Source organism: Carettochelys insculpta, chromosome 31, assembly GCF_033958435.1.
Source record: "Carettochelys insculpta isolate YL-2023 chromosome 31, ASM3395843v1, whole genome shotgun sequence".
NCBI classification, from domain to species: domain Eukaryota; kingdom Metazoa; phylum Chordata; order Testudines; family Carettochelyidae; genus Carettochelys; species Carettochelys insculpta.
The window spans coordinates 15007184-15029709 of NC_134167.1; the positions used below are offsets into that span (position 1 = coordinate 15007184).

A 22526-nucleotide genomic window follows, 5' to 3' on the forward strand; every position below is an offset into this window, starting at 1 on the left:
GTGATACTGGTGGTATTAGAGTGTGGCATTACTATCCACAGAGATTCTGTGCTACAATTTGGTTCATTTTTAATACTTCATTTGATTCTACCTTTTCTTTCATGTACGGTACCACTTGCCCAGCAGCATGACCTGGTTTGTTGTTCTGATACGTTTTGTACCATGGTATGACTGTCGCGGTGATGGTGCTCATTCCACCAAGGTTCTGTGAGGTTTGTTCTCTCAATATCCTCCTTTCCTAGGAGGCACTCTGGTTCAGTGTTTCTGAAACTTTTGAGACCACAGAACGCCAAACAATTTTTTATGCAAAATACCTATTAACTTGTCACACGTGCATGTTAGCCGACATCAGGCACTTGACAACCCGGGCGCCAAGTTGGCGTATTGTAAAATGGTTTATTGTAAAACGTTTTGAATTATTTTTCCAATCCCACATGGCACACCTGCAAATTGTTCATAGACCACCAGTATTCTGCAGAACATAGCTAAAGAAACTGCTCTAATTTACCTGTCTTCTTATTTAGACTTCCCCCATTTGTGTGTAAGCACTTTAAAAAATTGTGACTGTTTGCCATTTCCTGATGTAAAACAAAACAAGCAGTCCTGTGGCACCTGAAAGACTAACAATAATATTTATAGAAACAGAGAGAGAGCTGTGCTAGTCTATATACTATCAAACCAAAAAGCAGTCAAGTAGCACTTTAAAGACTAACAAAATAATTTTATTAGGTGATGAGCTTTCGTGGGACAGCCCCAGTTCTTCAGACCGTAGCCAGACCAGAACAGACTCAATATTTAAGGCACAGAGAACCAAAAACATTGATCAAGGTGGACAAATCAGAAAAAAATTGTCAAGGTGAGCAAATCAGAAAAAAATTGTCAAGGTGAGCAAATCAGAGAGTAGGGGGGAGAAGGTATTAGATTAAGCCAAGTATGCAAAAAAAAAGCCCCTGTAATGACCTAGAAAACTCCCATCCTGGTTCAAACCATGTGTTAATGTGTCAAATTTGAATATAAAAGAGAGTTCAGCAGTGGTAGACCCCTTATGCTACATTTGGCAGAGCTACTCCAAGATAGGCCCAAAAAAGCCAAGAACAGAACACCACTGGTCCTCACCTACAGCCTCCAACACAAACCACTGCAACAAATTATAAAAGACCTACAACCTATCCTTAATCAGGATGCCACACTCCAGAAGGCCCTGGGTGACAGGCCTGTTCTCTCCTACAGAGAACCTCCCAACCTTATGAGGATCCTCGCCAACAGCCACAGTCTATACCCCCAGGAATACCAGTCCTTGAACCTTTCCCTGCAGCAAAGCCCGCTGCCAGCTTTGTCCATGTATCTTCTCTGGAGATACCATCACTGGACCTAACCAGGTTTGTCACAGAATCATGGACACGTTCTCATGTTCCTCAACTAACATCATATCTGCCATCATGTGCCAACAATGCCCAGATGCTTTGTATATTGGACAGACTTCAAACTCCCTTAGACAAAGAGTTAATGGGCACAAAACAGACATCAAAACACTCCTGATCCACAAACTGGTCAGCCAGCATTTTAATGGCATGGGCCTTTCTGTTAATGAGTTCAGAGTTTGTGTTGTACTGAAGAGGAATTTTCACAACAGTTTGGAAAGTGAGGCTGCTGAACTCACTTTTACATTCAAATTCGACACATTAACACGTGGTTTGAAACCGGAATGGGAATTTTCCAGGTCATTACAGGGGCTCTTTTACATACTTGGCTTAATCTAATTCTTGACTGCCCCCCCCCCACTCCCCCTACTCTCTGATTTGTTCACCTTTATCATTTTTTTCTGATTTGTCCCCCTTCATTACTGTTTTTGGTTCTCTGTGCCTTAAATATTGAGTCTGTTCTGGTCTGGCTACGGTCTGAAGAACTGGGGCTGTCCCACGAAAGCTCATCACCTAATAATAAATTATTTTATTAGTCTTTAAAGTGCCACTGGACTGCTATTGTTGTTTTGATAATATTATTTATGAGCTTTCATGGCAAAGACCCACTTCAGATTCTGGAGCAGAACGGAGAGAAAACTGAGGAATCAGCTAAATATAAAAATATATTTTTCTCTCCGTTCTGCTCCAGCATCCAAAGACGTGGTTCTTTCCCATGAAAGCTCATCACCTAATCAATAATATTTTTAGTCTTTAAGGTGCTCTAGGCCTGCTTGCCTTGGTTTGTTGAGAGAAACTAAAACACGCCCCCCCAGCCATATTTCCTGATGATCCTTTTTCATGTGATTTTGCTCCTCTGATCTTATCTGCGTTTTATCCTCTTATTAGAACACAGAGAATCCCTAGGAGTAGACTTTCCCCTAAGAGATGGCTCTGGTACTTGTGCTCTTCTGCACCCGTCTGCTTTCCCCCAGTCCTTAGTTTAAAAACTGCTCTTTGACCTTTTAACTGTTAAGAGCCAGCAGCAATGGTTCCATTTTGGTTCAGGTGGAACACGTCCTTTTCCTGTATAGGCTCCCTCTTCTCCAACAATTTCTCCCAACACCATCATCCCCCACACACTGAGATGCTGAAGTTCTGCCTGCCTCGCTGGACCTGCACATGGAAACGAAAGCATTTCACAGAAGCCCAGGGCTGGAAGGGACCTTAGGAGGTCATCTACTTCAGTCCCCTGCCTAAAGCAGGATCAACCCCAACTAAGTCATCCCAGCCAGGATTTTGTCAAGCCAGGACTTAAAACCCTCCAGGGATGGAGAAACCACCACGCTAGGTAACACATCCCAGTGCTTCACCACCCGCCTGGGGAAGTAGTTTTTTCTAATAGCCAACCTGCTCCTCTCCTTCTGTAACTTCAGCCCATTGCTCCTTGTTCTGCCATCTGTCACCACTGAGAACAGCCTCTCGCCATCCTCTTTTGAGCCCCATTCAGGCAACTGAAGGCTGATATGCAATCGTCCCTCACTCTTCTGCAAAGTAAACAAGCCCAAATCCCTCAGCCTCTTCTCATAAGTCACGCTCCAGCCCCTTCATCATTTTTGTTGCCCTTTTCCCACTCCAATGCATCCACATCCTTTCTGTACTGGGGGCCCCAGAACACTACCATGGAGGTTCTGGATTTCAATCTTTCCTTGCAGTCTAACCTCTCTCCTACTCTTCCCTATGTTACTGGTACCTACAGGTACCATGACCACCGGCTCCTTCCCAGCACCACACACACATTCAGCTAGAGGTTTTTGCAAATTTGCACCCTTTGCACCAGGCAGGTAAGTCACCACGTGGTTCTCCTGGTCATTACAAACCCAGCTGTCGGTTTCTAATGATCAAATCCCCCATTTCTTAATGGCGTGTTCCCTCCACTGAAGCGGTATCCTCAGTGCAAGGAAGGAAGGAAGAACATTCTCCTGGAGCAGAGGGAAATGATCCCATAGGTGGGACCCTCCTTCCAGATGATGTCAGCCTATCCTGAGTCTTTCACCCTCCTCCGCAATACAGAGGCTGTCTGAATGGAGTGGGACAGTTCTACAGCGTCCTGGGACCCCGCCTGGCCACACCTCTGCTCCTCTTGGCTCCTCCAATTCGGTCATCCTGGCCTCCAAAGTCAGCGTGCGGTCGCTGAGGGCCAGGAGCTCCTTGCAGCAAGGGCGTATCCATGCCACCCAGGTGTGGGACAGGTAATCCCATGTGTAGCATTGGGTGCCATACGCAGGATCACCCCTGCCCCCCCCCACAACCACTCACTGCTGAGGCTCTGCCTGCATTTCCTCTGACAGAAAACTAACTTCTGGAGAGGGTTTTGTCTCACCCAGGCAGAGCTGGCTGAGTTTTGGAAGAAGTGGGTGCTGCTACCAGGGCGTGCCGCCCACCCACCCCCCGCAGGGCCGGCCCGGCTCGCTCACAGCGGTGTCTGAGTCCTTCGGTAGCCGCAAGTTGCATGTTTCCTTCCGGCTCCGCACGCAAGGCCAAGCACTGTCCCGAGCGGGCGTGAAGCAAAGGCCGGGGGGCCTGGTTGGAGTAGGTGAGGCGCAGTGAGTGTCGGGACTCGTGCGGCTGGGACACGGTAACGCTGTCGCCACGACGGTTTTCCTACAGCCGTGCTGAAAGGCCCCAGTGCGGCGCAGCAGCCACTGACTGGCCCCCCGTGGCAGACCCCCCCCCACCTGGAAGCTGCAGGAGCCTTCTGGAAGGAGGGTTTACTGGGGGGTGGGCCAATGCCTTTTTGTTCCCTGACTAGGCCCAAGCACTCATGGGTCAGCTGGGCCCTGCGGCCCCTATAAGAGGCTCCCCAGGTGTTAGCGGGGGGAAGGGGTTGGAAGGCGCACTGGAGGAGCGGAGCGGAGCAGAGCGAGCGAGAAGGTACCATGGGCAAGCGGTGGGTGAAGGGGCCCAGGGTGAGGTTGCTACTTTGGGGCAGGGGTGAAGGCCCTGCCAGTTCCCTCTTGTCCTCGTAGGGACCCTGGGCTGGAGTCCAGGGTAGAGGCCGGGTCTGGACTCCCCCTGCCACCCTTCCCCAGAGGGTTTACTCCACTGGAGCAGGCGCGGGCCTGCAAGGGGACTGGCTGTGGCCTCCCCCCTCTGGATGTGCCTGTGATGAGGATGGCTCGCTAAGCGGAGACCCCTGCCTCTGGAAAGGCCTGGGCAGATAAGGGGTCTCCGTTGAGTCTCTGAGGCACAACAGAGAACCACCAGGCAGCGCAGGGACCCACAGGCGCTGACAAGGGACTTTGTCACACCAGCTACACGTCACACTGCCCCACTGCCTTGTGGGTTATCCTGGGAAGGAGCAAGGCTCAGGGAGTAAACCCTGACAGAAAATCCGGAGGGGAGTCCTAGGGCGGTTCTGTGCCAATTTCTGGCATTGACCCGGCAACTCCTGCAGCTGAGCTGGTATCAGACATGGAGGTTATCCTCTCCATCAGTAAAGCCGAGAGGGGGACACTGGCGTCTGGGCAGCCCAGGGTCCCAAAAAATGGCCCAGGCTCGCGCCTGGAGAGGTACTCCAGCATCGCTAACAGCGTTGAACCAACACGGGCGGTTACAGATACCGGTTATAAGCTCTTGCTCGATTGGCGTAGAGAATGAGTGCCGGGGTTGCTTCCGACCATGGGAGAGATCCTCACATCTCACTGGACGGTCACCGCTCGCCTCCAGCTGGGCAGCTCCCAGCCAGTAGGGTATTGTCCCGCCACAGTTCACCTGCCTCACTGGAGGCGTGAGGCTTAAGGTTCCCAAACCTGACAGGTGACTGAAATTTGAGCACCAGACAAACCAATAAGGACCTGCCAGACGCCCACTACACATGCAACAGCTGCAGCAAGGACTGTCACCCTTGTGTGGGCCTTCACAGTCAGTCGACGCTGCAAATGATGATCCCAAATGGAACTACGAAAGGCGCGATCCATCGTCCACGTAGACTGAAGGATGCTACTACTACACGTCATACTCACAGGCCAGCTACATCTCGGTACAGTCGCGTCACACCAGGCTGCTCAGAGGGAGCCCACATCCGAATGCCACCCAGTGTCTCCAGCTAAAGAACCAGAGCTCCAGCTGGGGAAAGAAAACTTAGTCAACAGCATTTCGTCTGGCAAGGAACGACTTGTCCATCGCTGAGCCTGGGGGGGGGGGGGGGCCCATTCTGTGATTGGCTTCACAGCTCTATTGTTTTCTGGCTGGTTTGTAATTGCTCCCCCCTGCTGTCTAATTCATTTTGCTAGGTGTCAGTCAGCGAAGGTGGTGGGCTATGATGGGTTAGTAAAATGTACTGAAATAATTGGTCAGGGGAGAGCTGAGCAGGATGCAAGTTTCAGGACTTAACCTGGGGTCCAGGAAGGAAAAAGCAGGAAGAGAAGGAGGAAGGCAGGGGGGGGAAGCTGGGTGGAAGAGGGAAAAGCCTTAAGGGAACAGCCTGGGAGGATGCCCAAGACCAGCATTGCCTGACACGGGCTGCGTCTACACGTGCACGCTACTTCGAAGTAGCGGCAGTAACTTCGAAATAGCGCCCGTCACGTCTACACGTGTTGGGCGCTATTTCGAAGTTGAAATCGACGTTAGGCGGCGAGACGTCGAAGTCGCTATCCCCATGAGCGGATGGGAATAGCGCCCTACTTCGACGTTCAACATCGAAGTAGGGACGTGTAGACGATCCGTGTCCCGCAACATCGAAATAGCGGGGTCCTCCATGGCGGCCATCAGCTGGGGGGTTGAGAGATACTCTCTCTCCAGCCCTTGCGGGGCTCTGTGGTCACCGTGGGCAGCAGCCCTTAGCCCAGGGCTTCTGGCTGCTGCTGCTGCAGCTGGGGGTCCGTGCTGCATATACAGGGTCTGCAACTAGTTGTTGGCTCTGTGTATCTTGCACTGTTTAATGAAAGTGTGTCTGGGAGGGGCCCTTTAAGGGAGCGGCTTGCTGTTGAGTCCGCCCCGTGACCCTGTCTGCAGCTGTGCCTGGCTCCCTTATTTCGATGTGTGCTACTTTGCCGTGTAGACGTTCCCTCGTTGTGCCTATTTCGATGTTGGGCTGAGCAACGTCGAAGTTGAACATCGACGTTGCCAGCCCTGGAGGACGTGGAGACGTTATTCATCGAAATAGCCTATTTCGATGTCGCAACATCGAAATAAGCTATTTCGAAGTTGGGTGCACGTGTAGACGTAGCCACGGAGGTGCAGGAACCAGCAACCAGTGTGACGTCGTCTGTCCCAGTGGGATGGCTGCTGCCGTCTCAGGACTGGTGAGCACGACAGTGTGTGCTCAGCATCTGCTCTGCTTTCTCGGTACTTGTGACTAAATCGAGAATAAGACTGTTGCTGTGTAAGGCTTTGTCAGTGGCACAGACCCTGCAGCCCTGCAGGGAATTACGCCCTGAGCGCTAGGACCTGGGTGAAGGTGTGTGTGTCCCTGAGTGTGGATGGGATAAAGAAATTTGTGTGGTTACCACCACTACAGCCCTGCTCCCCGCCAGCTGCTGCAGCCTGCCTGTGGGTGCCCAGGGCCTGGCCCTACCCTGCAGGGGGAGGGGAACCTCTGCCTGCTTACAGCGGCATTAGTGGTGCTGTTAACCAGGGGAAGAGTTAACTGCTGCCTGCAGCTGGCTCTGAGCTCCAGCCAGCTCCCTCCCCTGCAGCGTAACAGGGACGGTGCCCTGGAGGTGGTGTACACAGCCCAGCCCCCAGCATAGCCAAGAGCCCCCAGGAGGGGGCCGTGCTGGCTGCTCTGTCCCCAGGGAGTTCCACCATGGCACTGTCCTGGCCAGGGCAATGGGTGCGGCCCATCACTCCCAGGGCCCGGGACAGCCTGCAGCAGCGCAGCACCGAGCTGCCCCTTCTCCAGCAGCAAGGCCGCGCTGGCTCCTGTCCCTCTAGGAACCAGGCTGAGGCTTGGGCCATTTCCAGGGCCTCCTCCCCTCTCCCATGAATGCTGCGGAGAGGTTAGTGCTGCGGGGTCCCCCCACAGCCACGTGCAGCCGCCCTGCAGAGAAGTTAGTGCTGGGGTTCCCCTCCCCCTGCTCCTGAGCCCTCTTGCGGCCGGGGGGAGGGGCTGAGGCCGGGGAACAAAGCAGCACCACAGCTCGGGAGGGGGGAAGTGGCCCAGGGTTATTTATTAGCGCCGGAGTCCCACAGCGTCACAGGGCCTCAGGCCGCCTCCCCTCCCCTCCCCAGCCTCTGGGGTGGAGCAGCCCCCAGCGAGCTGCTCTCCCAGCCCTCATCCTGCTCCTCCCCTGCCGGGAGGCGCGGGGCAGGGGGCTGCTCTGCCCTGCTGCAGGCCAGGGACTGCTGGCATCCGTCCTGAGCTGCTGCCCCCGGAGCCGTGCGGGGGCTCAGCAGCCCTCTGCCCGCTGGTACGCCCAGAAGGCCACTTCTCCATCGTCGCTGCAGGAGGCCAGCAGCCCCAGCTCCTTGGGGTTCCAGGCCACGCAGTTCACGTCCTGGGCGTGAGCCCGGGGCACGTGGGCGGTGAGCGCAAAGGTGGGCTGCTGGGGATCCGAGAGCGGCTCCTCCTCAAACACGCGGATGGCGTCATCGCCGCAGGCCGTAGCCAGCGCTCCCGTCAGGCGGCACCTGCAGCAAACGGAGCAGGCCCGGAGCTGGGGCGGCTGCTGCAGCAGGCCCCCTGCCCGGCCTTGCCAGCTGGCGCCAGCCCACCCACCCTGGGGAGCAGGGCTGCCGGGCAGCGGAGCCTGCAGTGGTCTGGCCTCAGCCCTTCTCCTGCTGAGGGCGTGTGCTTCCCCGAGCCCCTTGCAGAGACGGGGCACCCCAGGGTTCCACCTCTCGGACCCGGCTTGGGGGCACTCTCGCCACGGGCCTGCCACAACGCCCGGGGCCAATTCAGCTGCTGCCGGCAACCCCTAGCACGGACTGACTGAGACCCCCAGCCCAGCCTAGCCTAGGTGAACTGAGCTGCTTTCGTCTGGCCAGGCCCCCTGCCAGCTGGCACCACCTGCCCCTTGGCTCCTGGGTCTCCTCTAAGCTCCACAGGGCAAGTTTCCAGAACGGGGCTGTGGGGGGTGAATGCTGGGTCCTGGTGCGACCCCAGCACAGCCACTGCACTCGATCTCAGCCACAAGGACTTAGACCAAGAAGGGACCTGGAGAGGTCACCAAGTCCTGTCCCCTGCCCTGATCGTGGGACCAGGCACCAGCTGCAGCCCGTCCCTGACAGGTGTGTCTGACCTGCTCTCAAATGTCTCTGAGGATGGAGATTCCACAACCTCCTCCAGCAATTTACGCCAGCGCCTCACCGCCCTGCCAGGAAGGTCTTTCTAACGTCTGACCTAAACCTCCCGTGGTGCCAATGTCCTAGACTCCCTCGCCCCCAAAAACCCAGCCAAGGGGTGTCCCCGCTTCCCCCAGAGCTCAGCCACAGGCTCTGCTCAGTGCAGCTTGGTTACTGTCCCACCAGGTGCGCACAACCCCTGCCTACCTGCTGACAGCAGAGGGACAGGGTTTAAAGGTCCTGCCTTGCCCAGAACAGCTGGGGGCAGGGCCTCTGCTCCCCTCCTTCCCAAAAGGGGCTGTTGCTCCCACCTTTCCCTGCAGGGCCCAGCCGCAACCTGGGAGCGAGCAGGGCTGACGAAGCCAGGAACCTCGGCCGGCTGCCTGCACCAGCCCTGCAGCTCCCAGTCTGCAGTGGTGCAGAATTCCCCAAGCGCAAACAGGGGTCTCTGCCTTGCACCAAGTCAGAGCCGCGAGACCCAGCTGACCTTCCTGCCCTGCCCCTGGCCTCCAGCACTCAGCACGGCTTGGTGCCACGGCCCCAGCTGGGCCCTTCAGCTGGCAGAGGGGAACTTCCCAGAGCTGCGCGCTGTCGTCCCCGCGGTTCCCATCACACTCCAGCGCGGGGGAGGCCCAGCCCCAGCCCTGGCCCGGGGCCCCACCGAGCGCGAGCGGCTCACCACGCCACGTCGTAAATGGGCCTGCTGTGGAAGCCAGAGAGGGTGCAGATGCATTTCCAGCTGGGCTCAGCATCGCTGCAGACCACCCCTGTGACACAGCAGAGCAGGGTCAGAAGAGCTCCGCAGAGCACAGGCCCAGGGTACGAGCAGCACTGGCTCCCAGGCCGGGGGGGATGCTGAGTGCCCCTAGCGCTGTGTGGAGGCCTGGCCCCCAGGGAGAGCGCGCCTGGGCTCAGAGTGAACGCCAGGGGCGGGCTGCAGCAGCCAGGAGGCACCTGTGACTGCAAGGCACAAGGCAGGCAGCAAGCTCCATGCCAGTGCCCAGGCAGCTGCTCCGCAGGGGAGGCCTGGCGCCAGCAGGGCCTGTCTCTGTGCTGCAGAGGCTGGGGGTTCCCTTTGCCGGGGAAGCTGGTGCAGCCCCTTCCCGAGCTGCGTGGCAGGCTAGTTAGGGCTATTTCCCCGGCTGCTCTCAGCCCGCCCCAGGCTCCCTCGGAAGGGGCACGCGCCTAGTGGTCAGAGCAAGGCCCAAGGTGGCGAGCGTCCTGCTCTCCCCTGCCCCTCGTGGAACCCGGGGCACACCCCTGCACCTCCTGGCTGGGATGACTTAGTGGGGTTGATCCTGCTTGAAGCAGGGGGCTGGACTGGATGACCTGAGGTCCCTTCCAGCCCTGGGATTCTGACAGGCCTCTGCCCCGCTCACCTTGCTCATTGCCTGGTTTGTACTGGCGCCAGATGCGCACGGTCCTGTCGTCGCTGCAGGAGGCCAGGCGCTCCCCGCTCTGGTCAAAGGCCAGGCTCCACACGGTGGACTCGTGGCCCTCCAGCGTGGCACAGCACACCCAGTCGTCCTCCTCCTCGCGGTACAGCTTCACCGTGTCATCGTAGCTGGCGGATGCCAGCAGCTGTGGGGCAAGGGAGCGGCCAGTGCGCAGCAAAGCCAGAACCAGGGCTGGGACAGGGCTGTGGCTCTGTCACATACAGCCACACGTCCCCTGGCTTCCCCCAATGGCAGAGCCTCCCGCCGCTGCCCTCCGTTGCTGGGGCCGAAGGGAACCAGGCTCCTCCCCCACCATGGGCTGCCCCACAAACGTCCAGCCTGTGCCCTGAAGAGCAGGCGTCCCCGGCCCTCACCTCCTGGCTGGGGTGCCAGACCACATGCTTGACGTCCTGTGTGTGGGCATTCAGGACACTCACACACTCGTATTCGTCCTCTTCGTCCACTGAGAGAGAGAGAGAGAGAAGGGCTGTGAGTGAACACGGACACGCGGCCAGGGCCTCTGCCCCCCCAGACTCCTGCAATGGACCTGCTGCAGCCTGCCCAAGGGCAGCCGTCTCCCCCCGCCGCCAGACCCCCTGGGCGACCCACGCCTCTTGCCTGACCCTCTCCCACCGGCTCAGCCTGAGTCCCAGCGCCCACTGGGAGGAGAGAGAGAACCTTGTGTCTGAGACCTGACACTCGCTACCCCGCCTGCCCGCCCACGGCAGGCTGCTCCGGACAGCTTGCGGCGCCCGCTGCCTGACCTACATACAGCCAGCCTTGCGGAGTAACGGACCGAGATCCAAGCAGGAACAGCCAGCAGCAGGGAGGGGGCCTGCCATGTAAGGCCAGGGTCGGGTCTCTGCACACCCCTTCCTGAGCACGCACGGGAAACCACCGAGCCCCTGGTGCCTGTCAGACAGGCAGGGGAGCACCCAGCCTGGCACAGCCACTTGGGGCAGGGGGGTTGGGACCGCTGGGCTCCTGGCCCTGGGGAGGCAGCCAGCTGTGGGGGACCCTCCCTCATCTGTCAGCAGCCGGGGCCAAGCTGGAACTGTGCCACAGGACGGGGGGACCTGCCAGCCTGCGCGGCGAAGCCCAGAGGAAGGGGCTGGAATGGCTGAAAGGCTGGGGTGTGACAGAGCCGACGCCCACCCACCAGGAGCAAGGCTCCCGTCGGCAGGGGGAGGCACTAACAAGGGGAGCCTCTGTCCGCAGCAGGGTCCCCAGAAGCTGCATGGCCAGGCCCCAGCAGGGGCTCAGGGCTGCAGCAGAGATCACCTGCCCCAAGCCCACAAGCTGCCATGGTGACGGAGGGGAGCCCTCCCCACCGCTCGGAGCACCCAGCTGCCACGGCGACAGGGGAGCCCTCCCCACCACTCCCGGCACACAGCTGCCACGGCGACAGGGGGAGCCCTCCCCACCACTCCCGGCACACAGCTGCCACGGCGACAGGGGAGCCCTCCCCACCACTCCCGGCACACAGCTGCCACGGCGACAGGGGGAGCCCTCCCCACCACTCCCGGCACACAGCTGCCACGGCGACAGGGGGAGCCCTCCCCACCACTCCCGGCACACAGCTGCCACGGCGACAGGGGAGCCCTCCCCACCACTCCCGGCACACAGCTGCCACGGCGACAGGGGGAGCCCTCCCCACCACTCCCGGCACACAGCTGCCACGGCGACAGGGGAGCCCTCCCCACCACTCCCGGCACACAGCTGCCACGGCGACAGGGGGAGCCCTCCCCACCACTCCCGGCACACAGCTGCCACGGCGACAGGGGGAGCCCTCCCCACCACTCCCGGCACACAGCTGCCACGGCGACAGGGGGAGCCCTCCCCACCACTCCCGGCACACAGCTGCCACAGCGACAGGGGGAGCCCTCCCCACCACTCCCGGCACACAGCTGCCACAGCGACAGGGGGACCCCTCCCCACCACTCCCGGCACACAGCTGCCACAGCGACAGGGGAGCCCTGCCCACCACTCCCGGCACACAGCTGCCACAGCGACAGGGGGAGCCCTGCCCACCACTCCCGGCACACAGCTGCCACGGCGACAGGGGAGCCCTGCCCACCACTCCCGGCACACAGCTGCCACGGCGACAGGGGAGCCCTGCCCACCACTCCCGGCACACAGCTGCCACGGCGACAGGGGAGCCCTGCCCACCACTCCCGGCACACAGCTGCCACGGCGACAGGGGGAGCCCTCCCCACCACTCCCGGCACACAGCTGCCACGGCGACAGGGGAGCCCTCCCCACCACTCCCGGCACACAGCTGCCACAGCGACAGGGGGAGCCCTCCCCACCACTCCCGGCACACAGCTGCCACGGTGACAGGGGAGCCCTCCCCACCGCTCGGAGCACCCAGCTGCCACGGTGACAGGGGAGCCCTCCCCACCACTCCCGGCACACAGCTGCCACAGCGACAGGGGGAGCCCTCCCCACCACTCCCGGCACACAGCTGCCACGGCGACAGGGGAGCCCTCCCCACCGCTCGGAGCACCCAGCTGCCACGGCGACAGGGGGAGCCCTCCCCACCACTCCCGGCACACAGCTGCCACAGCGACAGGGGGAGCCCTCCCCACCACTCCCGGCACACAGCTGCCACGGCGACAGGGGAGCCCTCCCCACCACTCCCGGCACACAGCTGCCACGGCGACAGGGGAGCCCTCCCCACCGCTCGGAGCACCCAGCTGCCACAGCGACAGGGGGAGCCCTCCCCACCACTCCCGGCACACAGCTGCCACGGCGACAGGGGAGCCCTCCCCACCGCTCGGAGCACCCAGCTGCCACGGCGACAGGGGAGCCCTGCCCACCACTCCCGGCACACAGCTGCCACGGCGACAGGGGAGCCCTGCCCACCACTCCCGGCACACAGCTGCCACGGCGACAGGGGGAGCCCTCCCCACCACTCCCGGCACACAGCTGCCACGGCGACAGGGGAGCCCTCCCCACCACTCCCGGCACACAGCTGCCACAGCGACAGGGGGAGCCCTCCCCACCACTCCCGGCACACAGCTGCCACGGTGACAGGGGAGCCCTCCCCACCGCTCGGAGCACCCAGCTGCCACGGTGACAGGGGAGCCCTCCCCACCACTCCCGGCACACAGCTGCCACAGCGACAGGGGGAGCCCTCCCCACCACTCCCGGCACACAGCTGCCACGGCGACAGGGGAGCCCTCCCCACCGCTCGGAGCACCCAGCTGCCACGGCGACAGGGGGAGCCCTCCCCACCACTCCCGGCACACAGCTGCCACAGCGACAGGGGGAGCCCTCCCCACCACTCCCGGCACACAGCTGCCACGGCGACAGGGGAGCCCTCCCCACCACTCCCGGCACACAGCTGCCACGGCGACAGGGGAGCCCTCCCCACCGCTCGGAGCACCCAGCTGCCACAGCGACAGGGGGAGCCCTCCCCACCACTCCCGGCACACAGCTGCCACGGCGACAGGGGAGCCCTCCCCACCGCTCGGAGCACCCAGCTGCCACGATGACAGGGGAGCCCTCCCCACCACTCCCGGCACACAGCTGCCACGGCGACAGGGGAGCCCTCCCCACCGCTCGGAGCACCCAGCTGCCACGGCGACAGGGGGAGCCCTCCCCACCACTCCCGGCACACAGCTGCCACAGCGACAGGGGGAGCCCTCCCCACCACTCCCGGCACACAGCTGCCACGGCGACAGGGGAGCCCTCCCCACCACTCCCGGCACACAGCTGCCACGGCGACAGGGGAGCCCTCCCCACCGCTCGGAGCACCCAGCTGCCACAGCGACAGGGGGAGCCCTCCCCACCACTCCCGGCACACAGCTGCCACGGCGACAGGGGAGCCCTCCCCACCGCTCGGAGCACCCAGCTGCCACGATGACAGGGGAGCCCTCCCCACCACTCCCGGCACACAGCTGCCACGGCGACAGGGGAGCCCTCCCCACCACTCCCGGCACACAGCTGCCACGGCGACAGGGGAGCCCTCCCCACCGCTCGGAGCACCCAGCTGCCACGGTGACAGGGGAGCCCTCCCCACCACTCCTGGCACACAGCTGCCACGGTGACAGGGGAGCCCTCCCCACCACTCCCGGCACACAGCTGCCACGGTGACAGGGGAGCCCTCCCCACCGCTCGGAGCACCCAGCTGCCACGGTGACAGGGGAGCCCTCCCCACCACTCCCGGCACCCAGCTGCCACAGCGACAGGGGGAGCCCTCCCCACCACTCCCGGCACACAGCTGCCACGGCGACAGGGGAGCCCTCCCCACCACTCCCGGCACCCAGCTGCCACAGCGACAGGGGGAGCCCTCCCCACCGCTCGGAGCACCCAGCTGCCACGGTGACAGGGGAGCCCTCCCCACCACTCCCGGCACACAGCTGCCATGGCAACAGGGGGAGCCCTCCCCACCACTCCCGGCACACAGCTGCCACGGCGACAGGGGGAGACCTCCCCACCACTCCCGGCACACAGCTGCCACGGCGACAGGGGAGCCCTCCCCACCGCTCGGAGCACCCAGCTGCCATGGCTGGCAGGCGGGAGCCCTTGTGACATGACTGGACTATTATACTGTTTATGGATGTCACTGTGTGTGTCCAGTGTATCTAGTGGGCCCCAGCATTGTCTCAGGGGGCTGTGGAGGTGTCCAATGAAAGCTGAGGATGCCCTGAAGCTGTGTGTGCTGCTCACGGCTGTGCCATGGGCGTGGGTAGTTACAGATTTTAGCTCTGTGGCTGTGTCCGAAAACGTGCCGGTGCTGAGCATCACAATGGGAGGTGCGAGCTCAGCCCCAGCCAGGACAAGTGGCCTGTAAACAAAGGCTCAGGCTCTCAAATCCACCTCCCCAGTGCTTGGGGCGTGTCCGTGGGACGCAGCCCAGTGGTCAGGTGCCCGGGACTGAACCAAAGGACCAGGTCCAGTTCAGAAATTGGTGACCGGCCCCTGGGACTCATCCAACGGCAGTTTGCCCACCTGGGTCAGGTGGGAGCAGACCCTCCAGGGCCCATGGGAAGAGCAAAGGGCTTTGTCCCTGAGCGCAAGAACATAAAGGATGGCGTGGACTTCGCAGAGTCCATCTTGGATCCTTTGTCTTTTGGTCTCCCAGGGTCCATGTCCCAGCCTGTGGCCCCAGTGACTGAACCGCTGAAACCTGAAATGAATTCTCTAGAACCAGCAAGCACCATCGCTGGCCTGCTTCAGGGGTTATTCTTGCTGCATGCAAATATTCCTTCAACACTTCTCTCCACACCTGTTCCTTCTTTTTTTTAAAGAACTCTTTAGATATTTTGATCTAAAGGTCGGGGAGTGTGTTGTCTGGGTATGATCCAGGTATATATTGACCAGGGACTGGGGCTTGGAACAATCTGTGAGGTTTTTGGTGAAACGGATTTAAGAGCCCCACACCTGAAGTTGGAGGTTGTTGGGCTGGGCTGGTGCAGCAGCCGAGAAGTCTGTGGGTTTGCTTGTGTGGCTTCCAGCAAGCAGAGGTGCTGTTGTGGTTGGTGGGATGTCCCTTAGCAAGAAGGAAATCCCAGCCTGGGGCTGTAAGTGGCCTGGTTTTAAGCAAAGTTACCCTCAATAGATTTCTCTAGCTGGGCCCAGAAACCCCGTCGTATTTCAGCCCTCACCACCACTCCCAGCATGGAGATGCCATGGTCAGCAGAGGGGGAAGATATCCCCGCCATTCCCGACACGGAGCTGCCACGGCCGGCAGTGGGGAGACCTCATTGCTGATCCCAGCATGGAGCTGCCACGGCCGGCCGAGTGGAAGAGCCCCTCCTTGCAAGCCCCAGCAGTGAGCTGCTAAAGTAAGTACCATCCCCCGACCTAACATGAGCCCCCGCTCCCTGTCCAGCCCAGAGCCTGTTCCCCCGCCCGCACCCACCCCAGGGACCATACCCCCTCCCATGCCCCAACCCCCAGCCCAGAGCCCGTTCCCCCCCACACCCACCCCAGAGACTGCACCCCAACCCCCAGCCCAGACTCCTTATCCCCACATGTACCCCAACCCCAATCCAGAACCTGTACCCTCTTCCCATGGCCAGCCCCCCAACCAAGAGCCTGTATCCTCTCCTACACCCTAACCCCCAAGCCAGAGCCTGTATCCTCTCCCACACCCAACCTCCAACTGTACCCCCCTGCACCCCAACCCAGAGCTCGAACCCCCTCCTGCTCCCAACCCAGAGGTGGTACCCACTCCTGAGCCCCACCCAGAGCCCATACCTCCTCCTGTGCCCAGCCCCCAACCCAGAACTCGAACCCCCTCCTGCGCCCCAACCCCCAATCCAGAACCAGTACCACCTCCTGCACCCCAAGCCCCACCAGAGCCGGTACCCCCTCCTTCACGCCAGCCCAGAGTTGGCACCCAGCCCCCACTTAAAAGTGGTAGGTAGCTTGGGAGAAAGTGAACATGACATCATAGAGTTCATGGTTCCAAGCAACAGTGAAAGGGAAAGCAGCAAAATAGAGACAATGGATTTCAGGAAAGCAAATTTTGGTAAACTCAGAGAGCGGGTAGGTAAGGTCCCATGGGAAGCAGGATTAAGAGAAAAAACAACTGAAGAGAGTTGGCAGTTTTTCAAAGGGACATTATTAAGGGCCCAAAAGCAAGATAGACCACTGCACAGGAAAGCTAGAAAGTCTGGTAAGACCGCCTGGGCTTAGCCAGGAGATCTTGTATGATCTCAAAATCAGAAAGGAGTCACATAAAAAGTGGAAATTAGGAGACATTACAAAAAATGTATATAAGCAAACAATGCTCGTATGCAGGGGCAAGATTAGAAAGGCCAAGGCACAGAACGCGCTCATATTAGCTAGAGACATAAACGAAAACAAGACAATGTTCTATAAATATATTAGAAGCAAGAGGAAGACCAAGGACAGGGTAGGCCCACTGCTCAGTGAGGAGGGAGAAACAATATCAGGAAACTTGGAAATGGTGAAGGTGCTTAATGACTTCTTTGTTTCGGTCTTCACCAAGAAGGCTGATGAAGAAAAGCCTAACATAATACATGTTAGGGGGAAGGGTGTAGCTTTAGAGAATAAAATACATAAAGAACAAGTTAAAAATTACTTAGAAAAATTAGACGTCTTCAAGTCACCAGGCCTGATGGAATGCATCCTAGAATACTTAAGGAGCTGACAGAGGAGGTTTCTGAGGTTTTAGCTCATCTTTGAAAAGTCATGGAAGTCAGGAGAGAATCCAAAAGACTGGAAAAGGGCAAACACAGTGCCCATCTATAAAAGGGGAAAAAAGAACAACCCAGGAAACTGCAGACCAGTCAGTTTAACTTCTGCGCCAGGAAAGATAATGGAGTAAATAATTAAGGAATTAATCTGAAAACATTTGGATGAAAATAAAGTAATAGCTAACAGCCGGCGTGGATGTGTGAAGAGCAACTCATGCCAGACCAATCTGACAGCTTTCTTTTTTTTTTTTTTTGACAGGATACCAAGTCTTGTGGATAAGGGAGAGGCGGTGGATGTGGTGTACCTGGACTTTAGTAATACATTTGACATGGTTTTGCATGATCTTCTTATCAATAAACTAAGCAAATACAACATAGATGGGGCCACTCTAAGGTGGATGCATAACTAGCTGGATAACCGTACTCAGAGAGTAGTTATTAATGTCACACTGGAAGGGCATAACAAGGGGGGTTCTGCAGGGATCTGTTTTGGAACCAGTTCTTTTCAATATCTTCATCAACTATTTAGATATTGGCATACAGCGTTTGCTTATTAAGTTTGCAGATGATACCAAGCTGGGAGGGGTTGCAACTGCTTTGAAGGACAGGGTCATAATTCACAATGATCTGGACAAACTGCAGAAATGGTCTGAGGTAAACAGGATGAAGCTGAATAAGGACAAACGCAAAGTGCTGCACTTATGAAGAAACAATGAGCTTCATACATATAGAATGGGAAGCGACTGTCTAGGAAGGAGTACTGCAGAGAGGGATTTGTGGAAAGGGATAGAAACCACAAGCTAAATATGAGTCAACATGTTGCCAAAAAAGCAAACATGATTCTGGGATGCATAACAGGTGTGTTGTGATCAAGACACGAGAAGTCATTCTTCCGCTCTACTCAGAAACTCATTAGGCCTCAGCAGGAGTATTGTGTCCAGTTCTGGGCACCGCATTTCAAGAAAGAGGTAGAGAAATTGGAGATGATCCAGAGAAGAGCACCAGGGATGATTGAGAGAACATGAGAACATGCTCTCTGGAGAACATGAGCTATGAGGGAAGACTTGTTTAGTTTAGGTAAGAAAAGATTTAGAGGGGACATGATAGTGGTTTTCAAGTACCTCAAAGAGGGTTACAAGGAGGAGGGAGAAAAATTGTCCTCCTTGGCCTCTGAGGACAGGACAAGGAGCAAGGGGCTTCAACAGCAGCAAGGGAGGTTTAGGTTGGACATGAGGAAAAACTTCCTGTCAGGGTGGTTAAACACTGGAATAAATTGCCCAGGGAGGTTGTGGAATCTCCATTGCTGGAGATGTTTAAGAGCAAGTTAGACAGACACCTATCGGGGATGATCTGGATGGTGTTTGGTCCTGCCAAGAGGGCAGGAGACTGGACTCGATGACCTCTTGACGTCCCTTCCAGTTCTAGTGTTCTATGATTCTATACCCCCTCCTGCGTCCTAGCCCTCAGCCCATAACCGGTACCACACCTGCAGACCCACAACCCCAAACTTGTCATTCTCAGCGCACATCACCAGCCAGAGCCTTGACACTCCTTCATCCCAACCCTCTGCACCACCTCCCTGCTCTTCCCCTGCTCAGCATCCCTCCCTCTCCCCCCCGGATTTTGTTAGGTGCATCATTAGGAAGGTGCTGTGTCCCATGGCCCTGCACATTGGGGCAGATAAGAGAGGGCACTCCGCCCCAAGCCAGAGGTCCTGAGTGCCCTGAGACCCATCCCACCCAGCTCCTCCAGCCCCTCAGCTCTCCTCACCTTCCCAGACCCAGACACTCTTGTCTCGGCTGCAGGTGGCCAGGAGACTGCCGGATGGGGCCCAGGACACAGATTTCACCTCGTTCTCATGTCCCTCCAGGGTGGTCACGCACTGTCCAAGGGAGAGAAGGTTCTCAATGCGTAAGCCAGTGTCAGAGGGGGAGAAGTCTCACCCCGCTGTGCTCCTCCCAGCAGCCCCATTGGGCCAGGGAAGTCAGCACCAGAGGGGAAGGCGCATCGCCCCACTGTGTTCCTCCCCATGGCCCCACAACGGGCTCAGCAGGAACTCTTAATGCAGCTCTACATGCAAGATGCATTCCCCTGCTGTAAGCCACTGCACCCACAGGCCAGCTCCCCACAAACCTATTCGACCTGTTGGCTGAGGAAGACTCCAGCACAGAAGTGGAAATTCTGCACCCTTAGGAATGTATGTTCCCATTTCTATCCAGCCATCGATCTCCTGACAGGCTCTCGCTCACTAAACCAACAAGCACTCAAGGAAACCAAAAGGGGACGAGTTGACAGCGGTGAAAGGCTCTGTGGTTTCACCCTGCCAGTGATCAGCCATGGAACTGCCTGCGACAAGACACCCCTGAGGCCACCTGCATTGCCTAGTTCTAGCACAACGTGGGCATTTACACAAAGAACGAGCTTAGCGGTCCTGCTTCAGGGCTTGTCCAGTTGTCAGGAGAGGTCAGAGTGAGACAGTCCCTGAGAGTCAGACCATCTCCCCGCTGCTCCTGTCGGGTTTTGCACTTTCTGCAGGGACAGCTGGAGCTCGTTACTGTCAGCGATGGAATCCAGCGCTAGACAGAGCTGGGGTTTGCCTGGTCTGGCGCCTCTACCCCAGAGGGGTGCTGGGGATAGCCCTGGGACGGGCTGTTGGCCATATCTAACTACAGACTCCAGGTTGTCCAGGGCACTGACAAAGTCAAACTGGCCTGAGGACAGCTCAGAGCAGTGTCTGTCAGACAGCACCCGTCCCGGAGAGGGGCGTGATGCTGGCAACGGACAGTCTGCTGCTGCTCCAACACACTGGAAGCTCAGACAAGGAAGCCACCAAGGTTTCAGCAACTGACCACAAAGTCAACAGAAACTGACGAAACATTTTGTTCGACCCAAAAGCGTTCCACAGGCCTCAGTGCGAGCTCTCTCGTCCCTCCTCCAGAGCCTGCAAAGGCGAGGAAGGCTGAGACCCACCCATGCGGTGGGTGGGGGTGGGGTGTGCCAGGGAGAGGTACCACAGCACTTTGTACGAGATACTCAGGACCTGGTCCGGTGGTCAGGGCACCCATCTGGGTGGCAGGAGACCCACCTTCGGGCCTCCGCTCCAATAACTAGTTCTCCACAGTGGAAGAGCTCTGACAGGCAGGACAGAGCAAGGCCCACCACCCAGTGGCTAGGGCAGTCACACTGACCGGTGGGGAGAGCTCACTGCAATGGCCCTCGCTACCGTCGAAAGCGCGTAAGGGAGGCAGCATCTCCTCGGGTTTGCTGCATGGCACTGATGCCTCAGAGAGCTCTTGGCATGGAACTGGCTGAATTTGCAAGGTTCCGGGTTAAGTGACACTGGTTCTCAGTGCAGTAATGCTGTGCCTAGCACTGCCTGCCACCCCACGGGGGCGTGACCGCTGAGATACACACAGACAGCAATCTGGGACCAGGCACGGCACCAGCAGGAGCAAAGCTGGGGGGCAGGGGCATCGTGCTGGGCTCCAGAGAAACCAGAGCACTCAGGGTATTGCTGGCTCCCACAGGCAGCCCCTGCGCTCAGCCCTGGGGGAAAAGCCATACCTCAAACTCGTCCTGGCTCTTCTTCCAAATGCAGGTGGTGGCATCGAAGCTGGCGGAAGCCAGGTAATTCCCACACGGGGACCAGGCCACCTTCCGGACGGTCCTCTGGTGCCCGTCGCCCAGCACGGCCTTGCACACCCAGCCATCCCCTGGGGCGGGGAGAAGAGAGCAGCGAGCGCTGAGCAGGGGTCCCCTCTCGGCCCCTCAACCAGCTCTGCCGCGGCCAAGGCCGGGCCGGCAGCCGGGCTTTCGCCCTCCCGCAGCAGGGCCAGGCCCTGCGGTTCCCTACCCTCCTTGCCCCAGATGCGGATGCTGCGGTCGCCCCCGCAGGAGGCCAGCAGAGTCCCGGCGGGGTTCCAGGCCAGGTACCAGCAGCGGGAGTCGGGGTGGGCTGGGATCCGGGCCAGCAGCGACAGGGAGTCCTTCATGCCGGGCCAGCAGCGTCCGGAGCAGCCTCCTGCAGAGCGAGGCGGGGCAGGGATCAGCCCCAGCACCCGGCGTCTGCTGGCTGGGACCCCCCTGCCCCTGCCCCCGCCCCCCCAGCTCCCGGACCACCCTCCATCGCCCCCCCTGCCCCTGCCCCTGCCCCCGCCCCCCCAGCTCCCGGACCACCCCCCATCGCCCCCCCTGCCGCTCCAGGCCGCCCCCCCATCGCCCCCCCGCCCCCGCACTGTCCCCATCGCCCCCCCCGCCGCCGGACCGCTCCCCCATCACCCCCCCTCCCGCTCCAGGCCGCCCCCCATCGCCCCCCCTGCCCCCGCCCCCCCAGCTCCCGGACCGCCCCCCATCGCCCCCCCTGCCGCTCCAGGCCGCCCCCCATCGCCCCCCCTGCCGCTCCAGGCCGCCCCCCCATCACCCCCCCGCCCCTGCCCCCGCCCCCGCCCCCGGACCACTCCCCCTGCCCCAGCCCCCACCCCGCCCCCCATCGCCCCCCCTGCCGCTCCAGGCCGCCCCCCATCGCGCCCCCGGACCGTCCCCCCTCCAGCTCCAGGCCGCCCCCCCAGCGACGCTACCCGCTCGCAGCACCGCCCCCGCGCGCTCCCGCTCCCAGGCTGCCCCGCGGCCCGTGACGTAAGGCGGAAGCGGAAGCGGAAGAGACATTCGGCGGCGGCTCCGGCTCCGGCACTTCTTGGGCCCACGGGTGCGGACCGTGGGGGGGACTGTGAGGGGAGCCTGCCCGGCCCGCGCGCCCCGACCTGCGGGGTGAGACCCACCCGGCCCCCGGCCCCCGGCCCGGACCCTGCGCCCCTCCCCCCGGGGTCGCCCCGACCCGCCGCGTTCCTCCCCTCCCCCCCCGGCTCGGACTCTGAGCCCCGCCCCCCCCGGGTTCCGGCCCGGTTCGGACCCCCTGCGCCCCTCCCCCCCCCGGCTCCCGGCCCGGTTCGGACCCCCTGCGCCCCTCCCCCCCCGGCTCCCGGCCCGGCTCGGACCCCCTGCGCCCCTCCCCCCCCCGGCTCCCGGCCCGGCCCGGCCCGGCCCCCCTGCGCCCCTCCCCCCCCCCGGCTCCCGGCCCGGCTCGGACCCCCTGCTCCCCTCCCCCCCCCCGGCTCCCGGCCCGGCTCGGACCCCCTGCGCCCCTCCCCCCCCGGCTCCCGGCCCGGCTCGGACCCCCTGCGCCCCTCCCCCCCCCCGGCTCCCGGCCCGGCTCGGACCCCCTGCGCCCCTCC

The 22526-nt window shown here is 60.2% G+C and overlaps 1 protein-coding gene across 1 annotated transcript; it reads right to left on the reverse strand.

Moving 5' to 3' along the window:
* Positions 1-7540: 7540 nt before the first annotated feature.
* Positions 7541-21909, reverse strand: CIAO1 (cytosolic iron-sulfur assembly component 1). Its single transcript, XM_074981998.1, has 8 exons — positions 21873-21909; positions 21149-21316; positions 20860-21008; positions 19066-19177; positions 10498-10586; positions 10067-10268; positions 9367-9454; positions 7541-8033 (listed from the first exon to the last, which is right to left on the reverse strand). The coding sequence occupies exons 2-8, from the start codon at positions 21285-21287 to the stop codon at positions 7793-7795; spliced, it is 1020 nt and encodes a 339-aa protein (XP_074838099.1). The 5' UTR covers positions 21288-21316; positions 21873-21909; the 3' UTR covers positions 7541-7792.
* Between the last annotated feature and the right edge of the window lie 617 nt (positions 21910-22526).

Excerpts from the sequence above, each read along its gene's own strand:
- CIAO1 (XM_074981998.1), bottom strand. The coding sequence starts at position 21,287 with ATGAAGGACTCCCTGTCGCTGCTGGCCCGGATCCCAGCCCACCCCGAC. Across the intron at positions 21,009-21,148 it reads CCGCATCTGGGGCAAGGAGG|GGGATGGCTGGGTGTGCAAG; the intron begins GTAGGGAACCGC and ends TCCCCGCCCCAG. Across the intron at positions 9,455-10,066 it reads CAAACCAGGCAATGAGCAAG|GGGTGGTCTGCAGCGATGCT; the intron begins GTGAGCGGGGCA and ends GCTGTGTCACAG.